The following is a 25,451-nucleotide window of genomic DNA, read 5'->3' on the forward strand; positions in this document are numbered from 1 at the left end:
CTATAAGAAAGGATTGGCTGATGAGCTTCCTGTTGGAAACTGTCCTGTTGATTGAACCAGTCATAAAAGAATTACTAGATACTCCAGCGGCTGCAACTTGACCAAAAGGGGTTACCACCGGCTTTGTTTGTCCAAATGCTGCAAAACCTGCACCATTGGGCTGTTGAGAAAAAGCTGTCTGTTGAGGGAAAGCTGCTTGGGCTGGGAAGGCAGGCTGCTGGAAGCTGCCGCTGAAGCTGGTGGGAAGACTATAGGAAGCACGAGTCCCGAAGCCCGCGGGCATGCTCATGCAGGTGGTGCCAAAGGTCGCGGCTGTTGCTCCTCTGGCATTGGTCTGAAATGGACTTGTAGAAGATGCCACAGAAGGACCAACAGCAGCAACAAATGGATTTGTGGAAGGCGTAGCTCCAAATGGAGCAGGCACACTTGAAGAAGCAGGCTGTGTCTGTGCCAAAGCACCCACTGGCACTGTTCCAAAAACACTGCTCCTAGCATTACTTGTGGAAGTATATGCGTTACTGGAAGTGGCTGCAGAGCTGAAAACGCTGTCTAGTTCTGCCAGGGCTGCATATTTGTCTGAGGATGCACTTGACTGACTGGGAACTGAAACCACAGAACCAACGGGAGCTTTACCTGCGGTCCCAAAGCCACTCCCCTGATCACCACCTTGCCCAGCACTGAAGATATTGTCTAAATTAGCAAGTGCTGCATATTTGTCTGTAGTCTGTAGACCAGCTTTGTTCATTGAAACTTTACTAATAGCTGATGCTGTTTGATGACTCTGGGAAGTATTGAAGGTTCCAAAATTAGCACTGGAGGATTTGGGGAAGTTATCAAAATGAGCAAAATTAGCACTTACTGATCCAGCACTTCCACCTGTAGTTTGGCGCTGAAAAGGAGAGTGACTCGCTGTGGGGAAACCTCCAAAATTACTCGAACCACTAGACTGTCCAAATGCATCAAAGTTTGCAAAATCTGCATTTGCAGAATTCTGAGCTGCATGACTGTTGAAATGTGCAAAGCTAGCAAAATTGGCTGTAGCTGTTGATTGAGGTGCTGGGGCAGCAAAGATGTCTGAGCCAAGATCACTTAAAAGGTCAAACTGCTTCTTTTCCTGCTGCTGCCCTTGAGAGCTACCTACAACTGGAGACTGACTAGGTGTGCCCTTATTTAAATGTAGTGCTGGTGCTGAATCTCCTAAAAGAGACTTCAGTGGTTTGACCTCAGGTGTGCTGCTTGTGCTACTGGCAGAGGACCCTGAAATAGATGCATGAACTGATGCCACCACTTTGGCTTGTTCTGGAGGGATGTACCATCTTTTATTTTCATACTTTTCTTGTAGGAACTCTTTCACTTTCTGTGGATCTCTGAAGTCTGGAATTGCTGAAGATCTATCATCAAATAATCCTAGCCAAATCTGTTTACAGACTTCATTTCCATGTTTTTGCAGCAATTCAATTTCCTGTTGTGTGAATGTTGTCATGGAGTTAGATTTCACCCTATGTGGTGGATTTAACCCTCTCAGGCTGCCGGAGCAGGAGGTATAGACAAAGGAGCCGATCGTCATGTTCACGTAGGTGGGGCTGCACTAGTCACAGTCGAAACACTTTCGGTTGTGCGGGAGACCCGTCATGTCTCGCAGCATCTTCAGGTGCTTCTCCTCTGCTTCCACTTGGCACAGGCCGCCATGGGCACAGCGCCAGGGGAGGAGGCCGGCAGGGCCGGGAGCCAGAGCTGGGCGGCGCTGCACCTGGGGGCCCGTGATTCCACGGGCCGCCCTGGCGCCGGCCACCGCCCTCCGTAAGCCTGAGCCGCGCCAGACCTGGCCGCCTCGGCTGGACTCGACTTCACTGGCCCAAGCGCAGACGCTGCATAGCACGGGCTGACGGGTCACACCAACCGGCCGACTGGGACAACCTACACTGCCTCCACCACCATCACCACCTTCCCCATGCTCAGGTCTCTTCTGATTTGTTTATTGTATATTTTTCTGGGGTCGTTTTTACCCTGTTAGCATTTTGTTCTCTCATTCATCTATTCTCCTCTGGACAAAATGAAAAGATTGAAAAAAATCACCTCAAAAAAAAAAAAAAAAAGAACAAGAGGCAGTACCAACTGCCAGGGACCTAAACAATACGGACATTAGGAAGATGTCAGAACTAGAGTTCAGAATGACGATTTTAAAGATACTAGCTGGGCTTGAAAAAAGCATGGAAGATACTAGAGAATCCCTTTCTGGAGAAATAAAAGAACTAAAATCTAACCAGTCAAAATCAAAAAGGCTATTAATGAGGGGCAATCAAAAATGGAGCCTCTAGGATAAATGAGGTAGAAGAGAGAATTAGTGATATAGAAAACCAAATGATGAAAAATAAAGAAGCTGAGAAAAAGAGATAAACATCTACTGGATCATGAGGGCAGAATTCGGGAAATAAGTGATACCATAAGATGAAACAATATTAAAATAATTGGGATCCCAGAAGAAAGAGAGAGAGGGGCAGAAGGTATATTGGAGCAAATTATAGCAGAGAACTTCCCGGATTTGGGGAAGGAAACAGGCTTCAAAATCCAGGAGGCACAGAGAACTCGCCTTAAAAAATCAATAAAAATAGGTCAACACCCCGACATCTAATAGTAAAACTTATGAGTCTCAGAGACAAAGAGAAAACCCTGAAAGCAGCTCGGGACAAAAGGTCTATAACCTACAATGGTAGAAACATTAGATTGGCAGCAGACCTATCCACAGAGACCTGGCAGGCCAGAAAGGACTGGCATGATATATTCAGAGCACTAAATGAGAAAAATATGCAGCTAAGAATACTATATCCAGCTAGGCTGTCATTGAAAATAGAAGGAGAGATAAAAATCTTCCAGGACAAACAAAAACTAAAGGAATTTGCAAACACGAGCCAGCCCTACAAGAAATATTGAAAGGGGTCCTCAAAGCAAAGAAAGAGCCTAAAAGTAACATAGACCAGAAAGGAACACAGACAATATACAGTAACAGTCACAGGCAATACAATGGCACTAAATTCATATCTTTCGATAGTTACCCAGAATGTAAATGGACTAAATGCCCCAATCAAAAGACACAGGCTATCAGATTGGATAAAAAAACAAGACCCATCGATATGCTATCTGCAAGAGACTCATTTTAGATGCAAAGAAACCTCCAGATTTAAAGTGAGGGGGTGGAAAACCATTCATCATGCTAATGGACAACGAAAGAAAGCTGGGATGGCAATCCTTATATCAGACATATTAGATTTTAACCGAAGACTATAATAAGAGATGAGGAAGGAAACTACATCATACTTAAAAGGTCTATCCAACAAGAAGATCTAACAATTGTAAATATCTATGCCCCTAACATAGGAGCAACCAATTATATAAGCCAATTAATAACAAACTCAAAGAAACATATCGACAACAATAAAATAATAGTAAGGGACTTTAACACCCCTTCACTAAAATGGATAGAACATCTAAGCAAAAGGTCAACAAGGAAATAAAGGCTTTAAATGGCACACTGGACCAGATAAACTTCAAAGACATATTCAGAACATTCCATCCCAAAGTAACACAATACACATTCTTCTCTAGTGCCCATGGAACATTCTCCAGAATTGATCACATCCTAGGTCACAAATCAGGTCTCAACCAGTCCCAAAAGATTGGGATCATTACCTGTATATTTTTGGACCACAATGCTTTGACACTAGAACTCAATCACAAGAGGAAAGTCAGAAAGAACTCAAATACATGGAGGCTAAAGAGCATCCTACTAAAGAATGAATGGATCAACCAGGAAATTAAAGAAGAATTTAAAAAATTCATGGAAACCAATGAAAATGAAAACACAACTGTTCAAAATCTTTGGGATGCAGCAAAGGCAGTCCTAAGAGGAAAGTACATAGTATTACAAGCCATTCTTAAGAAACAAGAAAGGTCTCAAATACAAAACCTAACCCTACACCTGAGAAGCTGGAGAAAGGACAGCAAATAAATCCTAAACCCAGCAGAAGAAAAATAATAAAGATCTGAGCAGAAATCAATGCAATAGAAACCAAAAGAACAGTAGAACAGATCAACGAAACTAAGAGCTGGTTCTTTGAAAGGTTTAATAAGATTGATAAACCCCTGACAGGACTTATCAAAAAAAAGAGAAAGGACCCAAAAAATTAAATCATGAATGAAAGAGGAGAGATCACAACCAACACCAAAGAAATACAAATTATAAGAACATATTATGAGTAACTATATGCCAGCAAATTAGATAATCTGGAAGAAATGGATGCATTCCTAGAGATGTATCAACTACCAAAACTGAACCAGGAAGAAACAGAAAACCTGAACAGACCTGTAACCACTAAGGAAGTCGAAGCCATAATCAGTAATCTCCCAACAAACAAGAGCCCAGGGCCAGAGGGCTTCCCAGGGGAATTCTACCAAACATTTAAAGAAGAATTAATGCCTATTCCCCTGAAACTATTCCAAAAAATAGAAATGGAAGGACACCTTCCAAACTCATTTTATGAGGCCACCAGTACCTTGATCCCAAAACCAGACAAAGACCCCACCAAAAAGGAGGACTACAGACCAATATCCCTGATGAACACGGATGCAAAAACTCTCACCAAAATACTAGCCAATAGGATCCAACAGTACATTAAAAGGATTATTCACCATGACCAAGTGGGATTTATTCCTGGGCTGCAAATTTGCTTCAACATCTGCAAATCAATCAATGTGAAACAACACATTAATAAAAGAAAGAACAAGAATCATATGATCCTCTCAAAAGATGCAGAAAAAGCATTTGAAAAAGTACAGCATCCTTTCTTGATCAAAACTCTTCACTGAGTAGGGATAGAGGTACATACCTCAATATCATAAAAGCCATGTATGAAAAACCCACAGCGAATATCATACTCAATGGGGGAAAAAACTGAGAGCTTTCCCCCTAAGGTCAGGAACACGGCAGGGATGTCCACTATCACCACTGCTTCTCAACAGCATTAGAAGTCCTAGCCACAGCAAACAGACAACAAAAAGAAATAAAACGCATCCGAATTGGCAAGAAGAAGTCAAAGTCTCACTTTTTGCAGATGATATGATACTTTATGTGGGAAAACCAAAAAACTCCAACCCAAAACTGCTAGAACTCATACAGGAATTCAGTCAAGTGGCAGGATATAAAATCAGTGCACAGAAATCAGTGGCATTTCTATACACCAACAAGACAGAAGAAAGAGAAATTAAGGAGTCAATCCCATTTACAATGGCACCCCAAACTATAAGATATCTAGGAATAAATCTAACCAAAGAGGCAAAGAATCAATACTCAGGAAATTATAGAATACTCATGAAAGAAATTGAGGAAAACACAAAGAAATGGAAAAACGTCCCATGCTCATGGATTGGAAGAACACATATTGTGAAGATGTCAATGCTACCTAGAGCAATCTACACATTCAATGCCATCCCCATCAAAATACCATCCACTTTTTTCAAAGAAATGGAACAAATAATCCTAAAATTTGTATGGAACCAGAAAAGACCCCGAATAGCCAGAGGAATGTTGAAAAAGAAAAGCAAAGCTGGCGGCATCACAATTCCGGACTTCCGGCTCTATTACAAAGCTGTCATCATCAAGACAGTATGGTACTGGCACAAAAACAGACACATAGATCAATGGAACAGAATCGAGAGCCCAGAAATGGACCCTCAACTCTATGGTCAACTCATCTTTGACAAAGCAGGAAAGAATGTCCAATAGAAAAAGACAGTCTTCAACAAATGGTGTTGGGAAAATTGGACAGCCACATGCCAAAGAATGAAACTGGACCATTTCCTTACACCACCCGCAAAAATAGACTCAAAATGGATGAAAGACCTAAACGTGAGACAAGAATCCATCAAAATCCTTGAGGAGAACACAGGCAGCAACCGCTTCGACCTCAGCCACAGCAACTTCTTCCTAGAAATATTGCCAAAGGCAAGGGAAGCAAGGGCAAAAATGAACTATTGGGATTTCATCAAGATAAAAATCTTTTGCACAGCAAAAGATACAGTCCGCAAAACCAAAAGACAGCCAAAAGAATGGGAGAAAATATTTTCAAATGACATATCAGATAAAGGGCTAGTATCCAAAATCTATTAAGTTCTTATCAAACTCAACACCCAAAGATCAAATAATCCAATCAAGAAATGGGCAGAAGACATGAACAGACATTTTTCCAAAGAAGACATCCAAATGGCCAACAGACACATGAAAAAGTGCTCAACATCGCTCGGCATCAGGGAAATCCAAATCAAAACCTCAATGAGATACCACCTCACACCCGTCAGAATGGCTAAAATTAACAAGTCAGGGAACGACAGATGTTGGCGGGGATGTGGAGAAAGGGAACCCTCCTACACTGTTGGTGGGAATGCAAGCTGTTGCAACCACTCTGGAAAACAGTATGGAGGTTGCTCAAACAGTTGAAATTAGAGCTACCATTCGATCCAGCAATTGCACTACTGTGTATTTATCCCAAAGATACAAATGTAGGGACCCGAAGGGGAACGTGCACCCCAATGTTTATAGCAGCAATGTCCACAATAGCCAAACTGTGGAAAGAGCCAAGCTGTCCATCGACAGATGAATGGATAAAGAAGAGGTGGTATATATACACAATGGAATATTATGCAGCCATCAAAAGGAATGAGATCTTGCCATTTGCAACGACGTGGATGGAACTGGAGGGTGTTATGCTTAGTGAAATAAGTCAATCAGAGAAAGACATGTATCATATGACCTCACTGATATGAGGAATTCTTAATCTCTGGAACAAACTGAGTGTTACTGGAGTGGTTGAGGGTGGGAGGGATGGGGTGGCTGGGTGATAGACATTGGGGAGGGTATGTGCTACGGTGAGCTCTGTGAATTGTGCAAGACTGTTGAATCACAGATCTGTACTTCTGAAACAAATAACGCAACATATTTTAAGAAAAAAGAAAAAGAAGAAGATAGCAGGAGAGGAAGAATGAAGGGGAGTAAGTCAGAGGGGGAGACGAACCATGAGAGATGATGGACTCTGAAAAACAGACTGAGGGTTCTAGAGGGGAAGAGGGTGGGGGATGGGTTAGCCTGGTGATGGGTATTAAAGAGGGCATGTTCTGCATGGAGCACTGGATGTTATGAACAAACAATGAATCATGGAACACTACATCAAAAACAAATGATGTAATATATGGTGATTAACATAACAATAAAAAAATTAAAAAAAAAAAACAGGTGAGATCATGCCATGTATGACAACATGGATGGACCTAAGAGGTATTATGCTAAGAGAAATAAATCAGACTGAGAAAGATACATACTATATGATTTCACTCATATGTAAAATCTAAAAAAATTAATAAACACAGACAGAATCAGATTTATAAATACAGAAAACAAACTGATGTTTGCCAGAGGGGAAGGGTTTGGGGGGATGAGCAAAATAGGGATAGGGGAGTGGGATGCACAAATTTCCAGTTATGGAATGAAAAAGTCACAGAAATAAAAGCTAAAGCATGGGTAAAATAGTCAGTGATGTTGAGCACTTTTTCATGTGTCTGTTGGCCATTTGGACGTCTTCTTTGGAAACATGTCTGTTCATGTCGTCTGCCCATTTCTTGATTGGATCATTTGTTCTTTGGGTGTTGAGTTTGATAAGTTCTTTATAGATTTTTGGATACTAGCCCTTTATCTGATATGTCATTTGCAAATATCTTCTCCCATTCTGTCAGTTGTCTTCTGGTTTTGTGGACTGTTTCTTTTGCTGTGCAAAAGCTTTTTATCTTGATGAAATCCCAATAGTTCATTTTTGCCCTTGCTTCCCTTGCTTTTGGCGATATTTCTAGGAAGAAGTTGCTGCGGCTGAGGTCGAAGAAGTTGCTGCCTGTGTTCTCCTCTAGGGTTTTGACAGACTCCTGTCTCACATTTAGGTCTTTCAACCATTTGGAGTCTATTTTTGTGTGTGGTGTAAGGAAATGGTCCAGTTTCATTCTTCTGCATGTGGCTGTCCAATTTTCCCAACACCATTTGTTGAAGAGACTGTCTTTTTTCCATTGGACATTCTTTCCTGCTTTGTCAAACATGAGTCGACCATAGAGTTGAGGGTCCATTTCTGGGCTCTCTATTCTGTTCCATTGATCGATGTGTCTGTTTTTGTGCCAGTACCATACTGTCTTGATGATGACAGCTTTGTAATAGAGCTGGAAGTCCGGAATTGTGATGCCGCCAGCTTTGCTTTTCTTTTTCAACATTCCTCTGGCTATTTGGGGCCTTTTCTGATTCCACACAAATTTTAGGATTATTGGTTCCATTTCTTTGAAAAAAGTTGAGGGTATTTTGATAGAGATTGCATTAAATGTGTAGATTGCTCTAGGTAGCATTGACATCTTCACAGTATTTGTTCTTCCAATCCATGAGCATGGAACGTTTTTCCATTTCTTTGTGTCTTCCTCAATTTCTTTCATGAATATTTTATAGTTTTCTGAGTACAGATCCTTTGCCTCTTTGGTTAGATTTATTCCTAGGTATCTTATGGTTTTGGGTGCAATTGTAAATGGGATCGACTCCTTAGTTTCTCTTTCTTCTGTCTTGTTGTTGGTGTATAGGAATGCCACTGATTTCTGTGCATTGATTTTATATCCTGCCACTTTGCTGAATTCCTGTATGAGTTCTAGCTGTTTTGGGGTGGAGTCTTTTGGGTTAAGGGGAACCCCTCTACACTGTTGGTGGGAATGCAAGCTGGTACAGCCACTCTGGAAAATAGTATGGAGGTTCCTCAAAAAGTTGAAAATAGAGCTGCCATACAACCCAGCAATTGCACTACTGGGTATTTACCCCAAAGATACAAATGTAGGGATCCGAAGGGGTATATGCACCCTTGTGTTTATAGCAGCAATGTCCACAATAGCCAAACTATGGAAAGAGCCAAGATGTCCATCAACAGATGAATGGGTAAAGAAGGTGTGGTATATATATATACAATGGAATATTATGCAGGCATCAAACGGAACGAAATCTTGTCATTTACAATGACGTGGATGGAACTGGAGGGTGTTATGCTGAGTGAAATAAGTCAATCAGAGAAAGACATGTATAATATGACCTCACTGATATGAGGAATTCTTAATCTCAGGAAACAAACTGAGGGTTGCTGGAGTGGGGGTGTGGGAGGGATGGGGTGACTGGGTGATAGACATTGGGGAGGGTATGTGCTATGGTGAGCACTGTGAATTGTGCAAGACTGTTGAATCACAGACCTGTACCTCTGAAACAAATAATATATTATATGTTAAAAAATAAAGAAGAAGAAGAAGATAGTAGGAAGGGAGGAACGAAGGGGGGCATCGGAGGGGGAGATGAACCATGAAAGACTATGGACTCTGAGAAACAAACTGAGGGTTCTAGAGGGGAGGGGGGTGGGGGTTGTGTTAGCCTGGTGATGGGTCTTAAAGAGGGCACATATTGAATGGAGCACTGGGTGTTATATGCAAACAATGAATCATGAACACTACATCAAAAACTAATGATGTAATGTATGGTGATTAACATAACATAATAAAAAAAATTTACCAAAAAAAAAAAAAATAGTGATATTATAATAGCATTGTATGGTGACAGATGGTATCTACACTTCTGGTGAGCATAGCATAACATATAGAGAAGCTAAATCACTATGTTGTATATATAATATAACATCGTGTGTCAACTATTCTCAACCAAAATTAAAATAAAAGGAGGTTGAAATTGGAAAAGGATTAAAGTAGGGACTATATCAAGCAACTTACTATTCACCCAAGAGAAAAAGAAATTTTAATAACTGGATTAACGTGGATATTATTGGGGTGGATGAAGATTTAATCAAAAATAGGGGAGAAAATTTGGGGTGCCTGGGTAGCTCAGTCAGTTAATTGTCTACTTTTGGCTCAGGTCATGATCCCAAGGCCCTGGGACAGAGTCCAACATCAGTCTCCTTTCTCAGTGGGGAGGCTGCTTCTCTTTCTGCCTACTTCTCCTGCCTGTCATTACCCCTGTCATTACCCTACCATCTGCTTGCTAAGTACCCCTGCTTGCTCTTTCTCTTTCTCTCTAACAAGTAAATAAAATCTTTAAAAAATAATTTAGACTGCCATGTTGCTGGCTTTTGAAACTTCTTTTGTTGTTGCTCCCCGCTGTTATGTATTTTGATGCAAATTGGGTTGATTGAGTTTGCTATTAGTTCTATAAAGCCTTGTCCTCAAGGGTGCAGGACAAATCAGCTCAATCTGAGTCACATGCCCACCCCTGTGACTAATGGAAACAGAACACTATATATAGTTGAATGGTTCAAACAAACCATTTGTAGTGGGAAGAAAACATTTCCACAAAGAAAAGATACTGGTTGAATAAAACAAATGTATGCTTACCACCTGAGTAAAAGAACAAAAAGGCAAAGATCGAGGAAGACATGAAACAGAAAATAGTTACATGAAGAAACCTAGCCTAAGAATTCCTACTGAGCTTCTTCACAGCCCAAGCAAGAAGAGAAAAAACTGTAATGTAATAATGTAATTGTTCTGGACAAGTAAGAAAAGGAAGCAGAACTGTTAAATGGGAGAAACAAAAAACTGCATGATACATTGTATTTTCCTCAAGAGATTTATATAACAATCCTCAAATTTAAAAAAAAAAGTGTGGAAGAGGACAAGAAGTAGGCCCTATATACTAAATTATAATTATGTGATGTCTTACTTTGGAGAATTAAAAGAAAACTATTACCATTTAGCTTTCTTTTAATCTGATACAATATGTATTCAGAAGAATTAGAGGCTTTTGTATGACCTTTGTTCTAGTGGTTCCCAAAACCCAGCAATATATCAGAATCACCAGAAGTGCTTATTAGAAATAAGGATTTCATTGGTCTAAATTGAAGTCTGAGAAGCTATAGTAAAGCTCCTAATTCTGATTTAGGTATCCATGCTTGGGAACCACTGCTTTATAGTATTCTATAGTCTCAAATATTGATTGCCTTAATCAGGTGTCAGATAGGATTTGGACTTTTGCCCACAGATCCATCCCTTTCCTTTACCTTGCTCTCTTTTGTCTCTTGTTAGGGTAGGAAGGGAGGACAGGCTGATCCTATAGGCTGTTTTTCCCAAGCTTCCATGTTATCTGACTTCCAGATAGGTTTAGTCAATGGGAAGTACTGGTAAGATACTAGATAACAAGAAAAAGGAGAGGGGTGCCTGGGTGGCTCAGTCGTTAAGCGTCTGCCTTCGGCTCAGGTCATGATCCCAGGGTGCTGGGATCTAGCCACCCACATCGGGCTCCCTGCTCAGCAGGAAGCCTGCTTCTCCTTCTCCCCCTCCCCCTGCTTGTGTTCCCTCTCTTGCTGTGTCTCTCTCTGTCAAATAAATAAATAAAATCTTAAAAAAAGAAAAAACAAGGAAAAGGAGAAAGACCAGGGTATTCCTACCATCACCACCACCATGCCTTCTCTTCTACCACCCCTTCCTAGAGCTACATTTAAAATTTTCGCCTTGTCCCAGCATTACCTTGATACCAAAACCAGATAAAGACACCACCAAAAAAGAGAACTATAGGCCAATATCTCTGACGAACATAGATATGAAACTCCTCAACAAAATATTAGCAAGCTGAGTCCAAAATACATGAAAAAAAAGTTCACCACAGTCAAGTGGGATTTATTCCCAGGATGTGAGGGTGGCTCAATATTTGCAAATCAATCAATATGATATATCACATCAATAAGAGGATATTTGCAAATGACATCCAATAAAGGGTTAGTATCCAAAATATACAAAGAACTTAACACCAAAAAAAAAAAACCCAAATAATCCAATTAAAAAATGGGCAGAAGACATGAACAGACATTTCTTCAACGAAGACGTACAGGTTGCCAACAGACACATTAAAAAAAAATACTCAACATCCTTTATCATCAGGGAATTACAAATCAAAACCATAGTGAGACATCACCTCATACCTGTCAGAATGGCTAAGATCAAAAACACAAGAAACAATTGTTGGCAGTGTTGTAGAAAAAAAAGGAAACCTTGTGCACTATTGGTGAGAATACAAACTGGTGTGCCATGGAGGACAGTATGGAGGTTCCTCAAAAAATTAAAAATAGAATTGCTATATGATTCAGTAATCACACTACTGGGTATTTACCTAAAGAATAAAAAGACATTAATTCAAAAGGATAAAATCACTCCTATGTTTATTGCAGCATTGTTTATAATAGCCAGATTATGGAAGCAGTCCAAGTATTCTTCAATAGATGAATGGATAAAGAAGTAGTATTTGTATACAATGGAATATTACCTAGCCATAAAAAGAATAAAATCTTGCCATTTGCAACAACAGAGATGGATCTAGAAAGTATAATGCGAAGTTAAAAAAGTCAGGCAGAGAAAGACAAATACCATATGATTTTACTCATATGTGGAATTTAGGAAACAAAACAAATGAACAAAGGAAAAAAAAGAGACAAACCAAAAAAACAGACTCTTAATTATATAGGGAACAAACTGATGGTTACCAGAGGGGAAGTGGATGGGTGAAATAAGTGAAGGATTAAGAGTACACTTATCTTGATGAGCATTGAGTAATACCCAATTGTTGAATCACTATATTATACCCCTGAAATTAATATAATACTGGATGTTAACTACACTAGAATTAAAATTTTTTAAATTAAAATAAATAAAAGAAAATAAGTACAAATTTAGCCCTGTCTCTTCCATGACCTCAGCTCTTTTAGGCAACTTTCTCCATCATTCCAGCTCCAGATAGGCAGACCCTACATGAGGGCCCTGATTTCTGGGTCTGATAACCCCATCTCCTTTCTTTTCCTTTTTGGAGAGTCCTGAAAAACAGAAGTAGCTGCTAAGAATCTTTGGATTGCCTCACAGTCTCCTGTTTGGCTTCTCAACTCTTCCACCATTCGTGTAACCAATTCTGTCTGGGTTTTGAGTAGACCATGTTTGATGTTGTGTGGTTAACTGAAAGAAGACCAATATATTTCAGATACCAGCCACATATGTAATAAAGCTGATATTTAAAATGACAATTGAATAGATAGCAAAGATGCCCATAAATATGTATAAATATGACTTGTATTTTTCACCATTTAGAATATCATCATAGTGGTGCATTCGAGTGGCGATGAGTTTCATTATCACTTAGAGAAATAACAGACTATTCTCAGAAAACAGATTGGATTTGGAGTGAATGATTGAATGAAATATTTTAACATATGTTTGATTGAAAACCTATGTTCTACACAATAATATATGGACAAGATTTTGGCCTGAAACTGGTAGAAGTTACCAGTAATTGCATCATGAAGGAGCATCATATGGTCCCTCTGGAATGGAAAATTTAGGATCTTCAAAATACATTCATAAATACATTAAATAAATGTTTTTAATATATATTAAATATATATTTGATTTAGACATAATTAACATAATTGCTGTTATTGAGGAATAATTATCCAATAGATTCAATTGTATCCTTAATGTTTTCCTGGAATGTGAGAAAACACATACTATATCGAAACATTACTGATCAGAAATTTTAATTTATCTTGAACACAGGCAGATAAGAAAAGCTTTCAGGGAGAGGAAAAACAGAATATACTTACTTGTGTGGAAATTCTAATAGGCTATCTTCTATGCACTTTTTTTTAAGATTTTATTTATTTATTTGACAGACAGAGAGAGAGAGAGAGACAGTGAGAAAGGGAACACAAGCAGGGGGAGCAGGAGAGGGAGAAGCAGGCTTCTCGCCGAGCAGGGAGCCGGATGAGCAGGGAGCCCCAAGCAGAGGGAGCCCAATGGGGAGGGAGCCCGATGAGGGACTCCATCCCAGGACCCTGGGATCATGACCTGAGCCGAAGGCAGAGCTTAACGACTGAGCCACCTAGGCACCCCTCTCTTCTATGTACTTCTAACCATCCTTGTGGTTGCCATCACTGGTTATTATAAAAGATTGGGTGGATCGCCTGGGTGGCGCAGTTGGTTAAGTGACTCTTGGTTTTGGCTCAGGTCATGATCTCAGGGTCCTGAGATTGAGCTCCATGTCAGGTTCCATGCTCATTGCAGAATCTGCTTGTCCCTCTCCCTCTGCACCCACCCCTCAATCTCTCTCTCTCTCTCTCTCTCTCAAATAAATAAATAAATAATCTTTAAAAAAAAAAAAGATTAGATGACATTAACAATATATACACTCCAGGGGCACCTGGGTGTCTTAGTTTGTTGGGTGGCCAACTCTTGATTTCGGCTCAGGTCGTGAACTGGGGGTCATGGGACTGAGCCTTGTGTCAGGCTCTGTGCTGGGCATGGAACTTGCTTGGGATTCCCTCTCCCTCTCCCTTTGCTTCTCTCTCTCTCTCTCTGTCTCTCTCTCTCTCAAAAATAAACAATACATACATCCTATCAACAGTTAGAAACTTCTGAAAATAGAACTTTCACCCAATTAGCAAGAATAACTAGATAAAATAAGAAATCTATTAAAGCACTTTCTAGGAAGAATATTTATTACACCTCACTACACATAATTAGTTGCTGTATTTTCTGTTAGATTGAAAGCCACATGAAGGCAGAAACCATTGCTATCTTGTTCATCTTGTTAAAAGATAAACAGATATAGATCGTTAGCAGGGGGGAGGTGGGTAGGGGGATGGGTTAAATAGAGAATGGGTATTGAGAAGTGCAGTTGTGATGAACACTGACTGATACGTGGAAGTATTGAATCATTACATTGTAACCTGAAACTATATTACACTGTATGCTAACTAACTTGAATTTAAATAAAAACTTAAAAAAAAAAGATAAACAGATATATTTAAAATGTTCAGAGTTTGAGCAAAAATCTAATCAAATTAGGCAGTGGTGGTTAGGGGCACCCCTCTGATGGGAGCTCAGGGAGAGACTTATATGGAGAAAAGGCAGAAGCAAAGAAAGGAAATTACTAATTGGCCATAGCTTAAAGCCTAGCTGGCTGTTTGTGATTGATTGGTCCATAGGTTTCGGTGTCATAACCTTGAAGCATTCACAGGCTTAGATTTTGGCTTGCTTATGTAGGCCATCATGACATTAGAGCTACTTCATTCTAATGGCCTCCTAATAATTAATTTAACAGTCTCTATCCACAGTACCTGGGGAAGTGTCTGGCACAGAATAAATGCTGCAAGAATATTTGTAGTGTTGAAATACAATGAACTTAACTGAAATGAATTGAATTAATTAAGAGGATTGAGTCTCTAACTAACAATTTTTACAGAAACCTTTCTAGAGCATTATGTGAACTCCTAATATAAACGATATTCATTCCTTCTTTCTTGTTTTGGTTCTGGAGAAAGAGAGAAACTCTCCAGCTATCCAGCTTGTCAAAAGACCAGGCATGAAATGGTAGCAAGACCTGTATGTGTGGCTTACCCAGTTGTCATTAAATTGGCTATCTAATATTCTGTTTTACCACTCTGTCTTAGTCAGCTTGGGCTGCTATAATAAAATACCATAAACTGGAAGTTTATTTCTCACAGTTCTGGAAGCTAGCAAGTCCAAGATCAAGGTATCAGCAGATTCACTATTGGGTAAGGGCCCACTTTCTGATTCAGAGACAATCATTCTCACTTTGTCATCGTATTGTGGAAAGGCCACTTTTATAAAAGCACTAATCCCACTCATGACAGCTTTGATTTAATCTCCTCTTCAAAACCCCACCTTTTAAAACCATCATTTTGAGGGTTAGAATTTTAACATGAATTTTGGTGGGATATAATATCCCATCTATAGCACTGATAAATAAGAAACACCATTTATTAAAAAGACCCCTCTTTAAAATGCCAAATTATGTTTCAGTGAGAACATAAATGATGAACAGGAAAAAGTAAAATATATTACTGGCGGTACCCACATACCTGACAGTTATACACACACTAATATCCTTTAGATTAAAAAGTGTAACTATTGAAATGTTTTGCAGGTTTAGATAAGGTCCTCAGAATAAAATAAATATGCAGATATGGATGTGCCAGATCATCCTATTGTCAACTTCATAAAGTTGGAACTATGTGTTCCAGAATTTCCTTCCCTATATGGAAACAGGTTAGAGTGCTTGCTTCGGCAGCACATATACTAAAATTGGAATGGAAACAGGTTAGAATTGGACAATCGAGATAGTTGCATCAGATTCAAGAGGCAGAAATGTAGCAATGACTATCACTTTCCCAAGGACTTCAGGGTCTAATGTTGTAATGGACAGACACAAAGGTGTCCAGGTGGACCCAGCTTATCCTCCCTTTTCTCCAACTTGTGTCTAGCTTCTCCTTCCCAACTACAGGCCAAGTGGACCAACAACAGCCTCGCCCCACCAGCAGGTGCTTGTCTGTGTGCCCACACAGATGTTAACTGCACAGAAGCAGCACAGACCAGTACCCTTCGTTGTCTCCAAGCAGCAGCTTGCTTGTCAGATATCCAGAAAGTTCATTACTTGTTCACTATTTCAGTGCTTTAGGAGGTGGATTAGTAACTTCTCTCTTACCTCGCAGCTCCTCTGTTAGAATTTTTACTTCCTCTGCTCCTCCTGAAATTGTATAATAAATCTCTTATCACACATTACTCATAGGAGTTCTGCTTCCTTAATTGGACCCTAACTGATACCATGAATTTCTAAAGCCAGACACTATATATTAGCATGTATCTCTCCTCCAATTTCATAAAATTAGAAATTAATGACTGTTGGTAATAGTAATTTTGCCTTAATTTTAAGAGGTTTTTGGGATAAAATCGGCTATACTTTCATACAAAGACCAACTGCATTTATATTAGATACTAAACTTCTGGAGAACTTTTATAATATTATATACTAGTAATATGAAAGTAAATTAAGACCAATAATTCTGATTATTTATAAGAGAATATCAAATGTTATCATTTTTTATTTTTCATTTCCATTTTTAAAATATTTGCCTGTGTGGTTAATGTATGTTAAACAAATATGTTTAATATGTATTCAATATATAATATTATTTCAAATACATATTAAATAATATAACTGATAGCAGAAAAAAATGAATGTTTTATCTCTTCCCCGTTTCAATGTCTTACTACAGAAAAACATGTCCGTAACATAAAGAAGGGTTTAAAGAATCAATTTATTTAACCCAAAAGAGGCTTAAATGCTAATTCACCCTAAACTTTCTTCCCATTCCTGTAATTGCATTCTTTCTTTCACTATAAATAGTTTTTACTCTACTATAATATAATATAGTAGTATATTATATATACTATACTATATATATATAATATGATAGTATATACCATATTTTTCTTAAGAGCATAGTTTTTGAGACCAAGAATTGTATCCAATCAATATTAGTATTAACAATGACTAGCACAGTACCTGACATATTGGTACAACATATTTTGAAAAAAATGAATGAATGAAACTCTTGGCCACCCCTGCCTTCTGTCAGGTAGCTTCTTCTACTTATTATGGCTACATAACAAATTATTCCAAAACTTAGTGGCTAAAACCAAAAGTTGTTATCTGTCATTGTTTCTGTGGTTCAGTAATTAGTATGACACTCAGTCGGGTTGTTCCGGCTTGGGGGTCTCTTATGCGTTATAGTCAGATGTAGCAGAGATTTTAGTCATCTCAAAGATTTCCTCATTCTTTTGAATGAGCAATCAAACAGCTGGGGCTGGAACAGGTGGGGCTCCTCGAGCATCTCTTCTGTGGATCTTTGTCGTCTCTCCATATGATCTCTCTAACATGGTGGCTTCAGTGTAGCCAGACTTGTTCAGTTGGCTCAAGATTCACAAGTCATGTATCCTTTTATAGGAGGAGTGTCAAAAAACTTGAGAACAGATTGTAAAATCACCACATACTTTATACATTTTACTTCAGGCAAGTATCCAATGTTTTCTTAAGTCACACTATCCTTAAGTATTGAAAGTTAATATTTAATGTAAAATGAGGGCCTATGTTTTCTTATTGAAAGCTTCTAATACATCACAAGCTGAGAAAATGATTATCACCAATATAACAATGGATTTAACTTGTAACAAAGCTCAACTTTTTCTTCTAAACCATCAACATCCCTCTGAATTTCAAAGTCCTAATTCTGGTTTAGAAACCTTATAATATACAGGGCCATTAAAAAGTATGGTGTCTGGGGTTCCTGGGTGTCTCAGTCAGGTAAGCATCCAACTCTTGATTCTGGCTCAGGTCATGATCTCAGGATTGTGAGACTGAGCCCTATATGGGCCTCTGTGCTCAGTGGGGCATCTGCTTGAGATACTCTCTCTCCCTCTCCCTCTGCCTCTCTTCCCCATGCTCTTTCTCTCTCTCTCTAAAATAATAAATAAATAAATAAATCTTAAAAAAAGAGAGAGTAGTGTGCCTGTAAGAGGGAGTTCAGATGGAGCCCAGCAAAGTTTTAAGGCCTGGACACACATCATTTCTGCTGAATGGTCCATGAGCAACATGCAAGTTTCTGTTAATGGAAAGGTCTCACAAGAGAGCAAAGAAAAGATATTCAGGCAACTTCAGGAGTTTATTCCAATGGCTAAGAATAGTTTTCAGTTACTGAGACAATTCAGTGTGCTTCCTTAAATCTGAAACGTACTGTGATGTAGTTTCTCAAAATTCATTCCTGATTTCTATGTGATCCTGCGTCCCCTCTGCTTAGGCCTAGTCAAATTCCCATCTTCCAAATATGCCTTCCTGTCTATATTTATAGCATCATCTCTGTGCTCCACTTACCTTAGCAACTTTACTTTGGGTAGTTGAGAACCTTTTCATTCATTAAACAAATACATATTAATTGTCATCTGCATACCAGACACTATTCTATATATTTGGGCATTTTAAATAAAAAAATAAATATTACTGTCTTATAAATCTACAATTAGCATAGCAAATAAGTAAATTATATAATTATAAGTGTTGTGGATAAAATAGAGCAGGATAAGGTGGATAGGAGCAGGGTGGGGGGAGTAAATTGCTACCAAAAGCTTTGCCTCCAAAATATACCTTTGATATATGCTTCAAGATATGGATATTTTAGAAGTAAGAAAAAAACAAACCTTTCTTTCTCATTCCTGCAACTCCCCTAATTTTCCTCTAGGTAGTATATGTGTTTTAGAAAGAGGTGTAGAGAAGAAAGACATACAGATTCATATTTCAGCATGCTCTCTCACTATACCAGTATTACAGTTTACAGACACCAAAGGCAAAGATCTTCTTAAAATGGTTAAATTCCTCATTCATACTTACTAAGACATACTATTATTTTTAAATAATTCCCTTCAAGAAAGATGGAAAAAACACATAAATATATATAATGGCCACCAAACCACCTTGTTAATAAGGTGAATACATGTCTACATTAACACAGTCAGTTGAAATTGTAACAGTGCATAATATCACGCCATTAACATAAAAAAATAGTGTGCAGGAAAGATATGAAATCTGCCCTGAGCTTCTGTCACAAAATCATTCTGAAAAATAAACAAAATAAAAATCAGAGCACAGAAAAACATTGAGCAATAGAGGGAATCAAAGGATTGATCTTGAAATGTGGCTCTTTCTTTACTGATTATTGTAAACTACAGTGCTGTGGTGAAAAAATTGTTGAAATAAGAAATGTTTTCCCCTCACTTTCACATAATCCTATATCATACTTTGTCTTTGTTTCAGGCATGTGGTGTGATAAAAAAAGCACTAAGAACCTAAGTTATAGGTAGTTGGTGTGTTTTAAAATGTTCTTATCCTTTTGACAAGATAAAATTCTGTGTGTGTGTGTGTGTGTGTGTAAAGGGAGGGGAGGAAAAGTCTTTGGGGGGGTGGGGGCACAGAGAGAGAGTAGAAGTGACTTCTCCAGTCTGGAAAAGCCTGTGGGTGGTAATGCAAGAGGAACAAGGACCCATAGAGGACCAGGTTTTGAAAACACACTGATAAAGGCACAGAAGTCAGAAGGAATGGCTGTATGATGTACACTGGAGCCAGGTTTAAGGGGAAAAGTCTCAACATCATCAAATATTTTAGGCCACCAATGTAAGGTATGTCAAAATATAATTTTTTAAATGTTAAGAACTTAATTTTCACAAACAAAAAATGGGGAGTGTGTGTCAACTCATTAATTAGGTTATCATCAGAATGACAAAGCTGGTTCAAAGAAGGATAAAGAAACTCATGCAGACATAGTCAATGAAAAAGAAATAGAGAATTCCAGAATAAAATTGCTAAGTTACAAAACCAGTTAATGTTGTATTACAGGACAATGAAAAACAATCTTTAGAATTTCCTGTTTTATGGAACAGAAATAATTTGTATCCCTTCACAATAAAACAATTTCATCTAATTGGATTTTCAAAAATAAAATCTATTCATATAAGGTTGTAAAAGGTCTTATGCAATGGTAACTAAATCAAATAAATATACTTTATTATAGAGGATCAGAAACGCTTGTCATACAAAGCCCCAGCATAACAATGAAAGTCATGTATTCAATTATTTTTTTTGGCCTTACTTCCAATTTTGGATTTTCTTTCTTCACAGATAAAAACTATAAACGTACTGAATGGAACACTGGATGTTATATGCAAACAATGAATCGTGGAACACTACATCAAAAACTAATGATGTAATATATGGTGATTAACATAACATAAAAAAAAAAAACCTATAAACCCATCCAAAATAAAGGAATAGCTACGGGATTAGATACAATGGGGCAAGCTGGCAGAAAGTATTTAACTACAGTTGACCCTTGAACAACATAGGGGGTTAGGGACATCAAAAATCTGCATCTAACTTTTGACTCCCCAAAAACTTAACTATTGTTCACTGAAAGCCTTACCATTACATTAGTAGTTGACGAACATATATTTTGTATGTTATATGTATTATATACTGTATTTTTTAAGTAAGCTAGAGAGATGAAAATATTAAGAAATCATAAGAAAAAATACATTTACAGTACTGAATTTTAAAAATTCGTGTATAAATGGATCTGCACAGTTCAAATTCATGTTGTTCAAGAGTCAACTACTATAAAGATATCTAGATAGACACCTGGAAACCTTGGCACAATCGTATAAATAGGAGGAAAGGAAAAGCCAAATGACTTTGGTTAATTTTTCCATGAGCCAGGCAGGATAGGGATTTGGATATGGACTTAGCAAAGAGTAATAATAAATGTAATACTTTTGTGCAACCTAGGGTTATGTCTAAAATTTATTCTTAATAACAACACAATTAGATCATAAGATACCAAATGCTCACAAGAAGAACACCAGAACTCAGGAGGAAATCAAAATAAATTTGTCTTTCTTCAAAATGACTGTGTTTACAATAGGATGTGGTTGTTACGGGACAATGTGGAATGAATGAGAATCAACCGAAGAAAACACCGTAATATGATAAAAAGCAGTCCATCCTATCAGAGATTATGGAAAGTCTGTTTCTTTGATTTTGGCTTAAGATACTATAAAACCTTAGCCTATGATAGTGGTGGGCATCAGGCTGTCATACATTTTCCATGTTTCCGCTGAGCAGACCAGCTTGATGCCCCTCTGTCCCAAGCTGAAGTCAAGGGGAGGTGGAAAAGTGAGGCTACAAACAGTGTCCTAGTATTGATAACAGAGTAAATTGTTACTCTGTTCTCTTATAAGAATTGATTGTGTTGTGTAAACGGGCCTTCTCAGAATCCTGTTCTCTCCTCACTGTGAAACCTCCAGCAAGTCATTTCTCTCTCAAGGCCTGGGATTTCCCATCTATGAACCTAAGGGTCAGACTCCAGCCTCTTTCCAGGTCTCACAGTGTGTGCTTAACATATCTGACCACTAAGCTGTTTATCGAAGCAGGACTACCCAGCATCGAAACCAGAACTGCAGAAGAAACAGCCAAAAACCTAGAGCAAGACAGAGAAATGCCCTGTTTTTTAAATAATTAATTACCAAGATAAATTAGAACAATTTTTAATCATACAAAATGAAATTAAATTCAAATTTTCAAAAGCATACCTTTGAAGAAATCAAGGATTGGTCACAAAAAAAAAAAAAAAGAATGTCGACAGTCTTAAGTAACTCCTTAAATCCACAGGGGGCAGTGTTTTAAAAACTAAACACACACACATACACACACAAAAATCTCATATAAAAACTCACTCAAAGAATAACAAAAAGGAAAAAAAAAAAGAAAGACACAAGTGTCTGTTATACTCAAAGATATTTGGATACAACTCAGGAAATTCAGGATCAACACAGACAAATGGATAAATGGGGGTAATCGGGAGAGTTAGACTTCTTTCAGTGCAGCCTGACTTGAACTCTCTTTTAGACAAGTCCTTTGTGTGGAATGAATGTGGAATCACAGTATTCTGGATACCTTGTTTACAGGCACAGACTTCTGCAAGAAGCACTTATTTTTTTCCCACTATTTCATTTGCAGTAAAACAAATTCTCTCCGCAATGGGGTTGGAAGGCAAGACGTGAGACAGCCTGGTCATCTTTCAACATTCCTGACGGCAAAGGATCTTCTTTAAACATCAAAAGAAAAGCCTTCACAGCATTCAGCAAAAAAATAAAAATAAAAATAAACAATGAAGCTCATATTTATTCTGCAACCCCTGGAGGGTTTCCAAGAACCAGGTGATCTCAGTCATCAAATAAACTGCAGGCCTGTGGGGCCAGGCCTCAGGAGTGCAGACCTTCCTCGAAGGAACTTGAGATTAAATGACAGCATTCCATAGACACGGGAGCTCTGAAAAAACTCTCCTGGTACAGAAATGTATTAACTCTCAGGGGTATGTTTTCAATGCAGAGTGCAAACAGTTTAGCTGCCTGCCTCCCACTGATGTTAATCCTAATCTGCCACTTTCCGCCTGGACCCTACAGCTGTCTTTTCTTGCTCCCAGAGAGTTCATATTGTCGCTGATGAGAAAAAAAAATAAATGAAATCATTTGGCTTGCAGAATCAGGCATCAATACACTCAACTGATACCCATTTCAAAACTGCAGGGAGCACTGGGTGTTATACGAAAGCAATGAATCATGGGTCACTACATCAAAAACTAATGATGTATTGTATGGTGACTAACATAATAAAATTAAATTAAATTTAAAAAAAAATTGAAACCGTTGTCTGTGAACTTTTGCTGAGGCCAAAATGTGTGAAAGATAATATAAGTATTTCTGTTAGACCAACGAGCAAAATGTTTATTTATTCTTTTAAAATCATTGAATTTTAAGTACATATTTTCCAATATGTAAGCCATTAATCGTTTTGGCAGCATCTATATTAATACTTATTTCATGTGCATTTTTCATTAATCCTTTTAGACTTCTTTGCTTCTTACATGTCTACTAGGAGTAGTAAACTCTCTACCCAGAAAGAGGCCCATATATCCAAATTCATTAACACAATTTCAGAAGGTTTGCAAACTGCCAAAAACCCACTCATGTATATAAATCCCAATTTAAGAATCTAACAAATCCACCTAAATATAAAACTATTCTCTGTGTTTGCAGCATAAGAGCAGTAAATGTAATTTGAGGTATTTGAAGGAATGGTGCTAAATAAAGCTATTGTATTTTCCATTACAATTGCTTCTTCCCTTTAACGAAGAGAACCGCTCAATGTTACCTTGTTGCCTACGGTATGGTTTTGGTATATTCATGAGCCAGAAATGTGACCATTTTAATGAAATCAATTAAGCTTCCAATTAGTTTGATAAAAACCATCAGCAACCAGAGTTAGTAACTACTCATTTTATTCAATTAAATCACCAAAGATATTTATTCAGTAAACATTATGTGAATTGGTGAAGCCAATTCATGTTCTCTGCGAGCTCACTTCCAAAATCATTCTCAGGATTTTAATCTCTTATGAAGTGGTAAACAGGCCATGATCCCCTTCAGCATCTCTAGTAACAATCCATTTACTGAAATGACAATAGCAATAAATTACACAGTTTCCAGCTTGTATATCGTATGTTATGTCAAAGCAAGGCCTTAATACCTGACTAACATTTGCCTTTGATTGAATTCCTACCATATTCAGGGCACTCCACAGAGTTAGAAACTGAAGTAGAAAACTTTATTTCTACCCTTCAGCATCTTTACAACGTAGTTGACAAATGGGAGAGGGATGGATAGCACCAGTAGAAATATAAATACACATCTACAAATGCAGAAACACAGTCACAATCTACTACTATTTTACAGAGTATTACACAAAGGTTAAGTAACAAAGGATCTGGGAATGATAACAGAAAAATGACACCATCCTGAATGAACATCAAGAGTTTGGGGGGGCAGGGGAGAAGGGTGAAGGGCATGGTTTAAAGGACAGTTTCAAAAGCATTTTATTTTAAATGTTACCCGAAATTCTTCATGTCAGAAAAATTTTTAAGTGTTTGGACAATACATTTATTTTATGGAACTGACAATATAATGGAGGATGTCACTAGAAATTAGAACATTGATAATCCATTATATGAAAATGTCCCATATCTGAACAGGAATGGTCCTGTCCAGGTATCATCCTCTGGGTGCTGTTCTGTCCATGCTGAGCACAAAAATATTGAGAGTAAATATTAACTAAGTCTATTAGGATAAACATCCCTACTGAAATCAGAGGGAATCTTTACTTGAGACTTTACATAAAAACCTAAATAATTAGTAAATCAGAAATTACCCTACAGTATGTATTATATACATCAGTTTATTTTGATATATGTTAATAGTAACCAACACATATAGGTAGCTATATAAACACAGACATATTTGTTAGTTTTTTGCTGATACCCATAACTCGATGTGGCCTAGGAATGTTTTATTTTGATTCTGATTCCAAACTCAAAGGTGTCAGGTTTCCAAAATGGAAAAATTCCAATAAAAGGAACCCTAACTCTTTTCTTCTTTTTCTGAACTCTTAGAACATTTTATCAATACTTCTCTTGTAGAATTCAGCCCAGTGCTACTTCTTGCACTGAATGTGTGTTGCTTTCCCACCAAATGACAAAGAGAAGTCTGTTATAAAGCATGAGATAGGGCCTCAAGGAAGGGCTTCTGTGTGACAGGAGCAGATTTCTACCAAGTAGTTGTCATACCTCATTTTTCCTTATGATGGTCAGGGCTGCATCCATGGTAAAGAATAACCACTATATAAGTAAGTACTTATAAAGCAGAGACTTTTAAATCTAGGTACTAGGTGATCTCAAGAGAAGTACCTAAAATAAAGGAATAATTTGTCATTACCAAACTGTACATGTAATATTTTTTTGCTATACAGAAAAGAATTAATCCTTAGCTGTAAAAAGAACCTTTAATATCAGTTCAAATGACACTAACACCAAAAGTATGTGTTAATAATGTCATTATGTGAA

General features: G+C 37.9%; 1 protein-coding gene across 1 annotated transcript; it reads right to left on the reverse strand.

The window, feature by feature from the left end:
• Positions 1-25,211, reverse strand: LOC113913710 (arf-GAP domain and FG repeat-containing protein 1-like). Its single transcript, XM_035723118.1, is given in 3 exon segments — positions 1-51; positions 53-1,966; positions 25,176-25,211. Coding segments are annotated over 3 exon segments (2,001 nt in total).
• Between the last annotated feature and the right edge of the window lie 240 nt (positions 25,212-25,451).

The sequence above is a fragment of the Zalophus californianus genome, chromosome 11 (assembly GCF_009762305.2).
Source record: "Zalophus californianus isolate mZalCal1 chromosome 11, mZalCal1.pri.v2, whole genome shotgun sequence".
Classification (NCBI taxonomy): Eukaryota; Metazoa; Chordata; class Mammalia; order Carnivora; family Otariidae; genus Zalophus; species Zalophus californianus.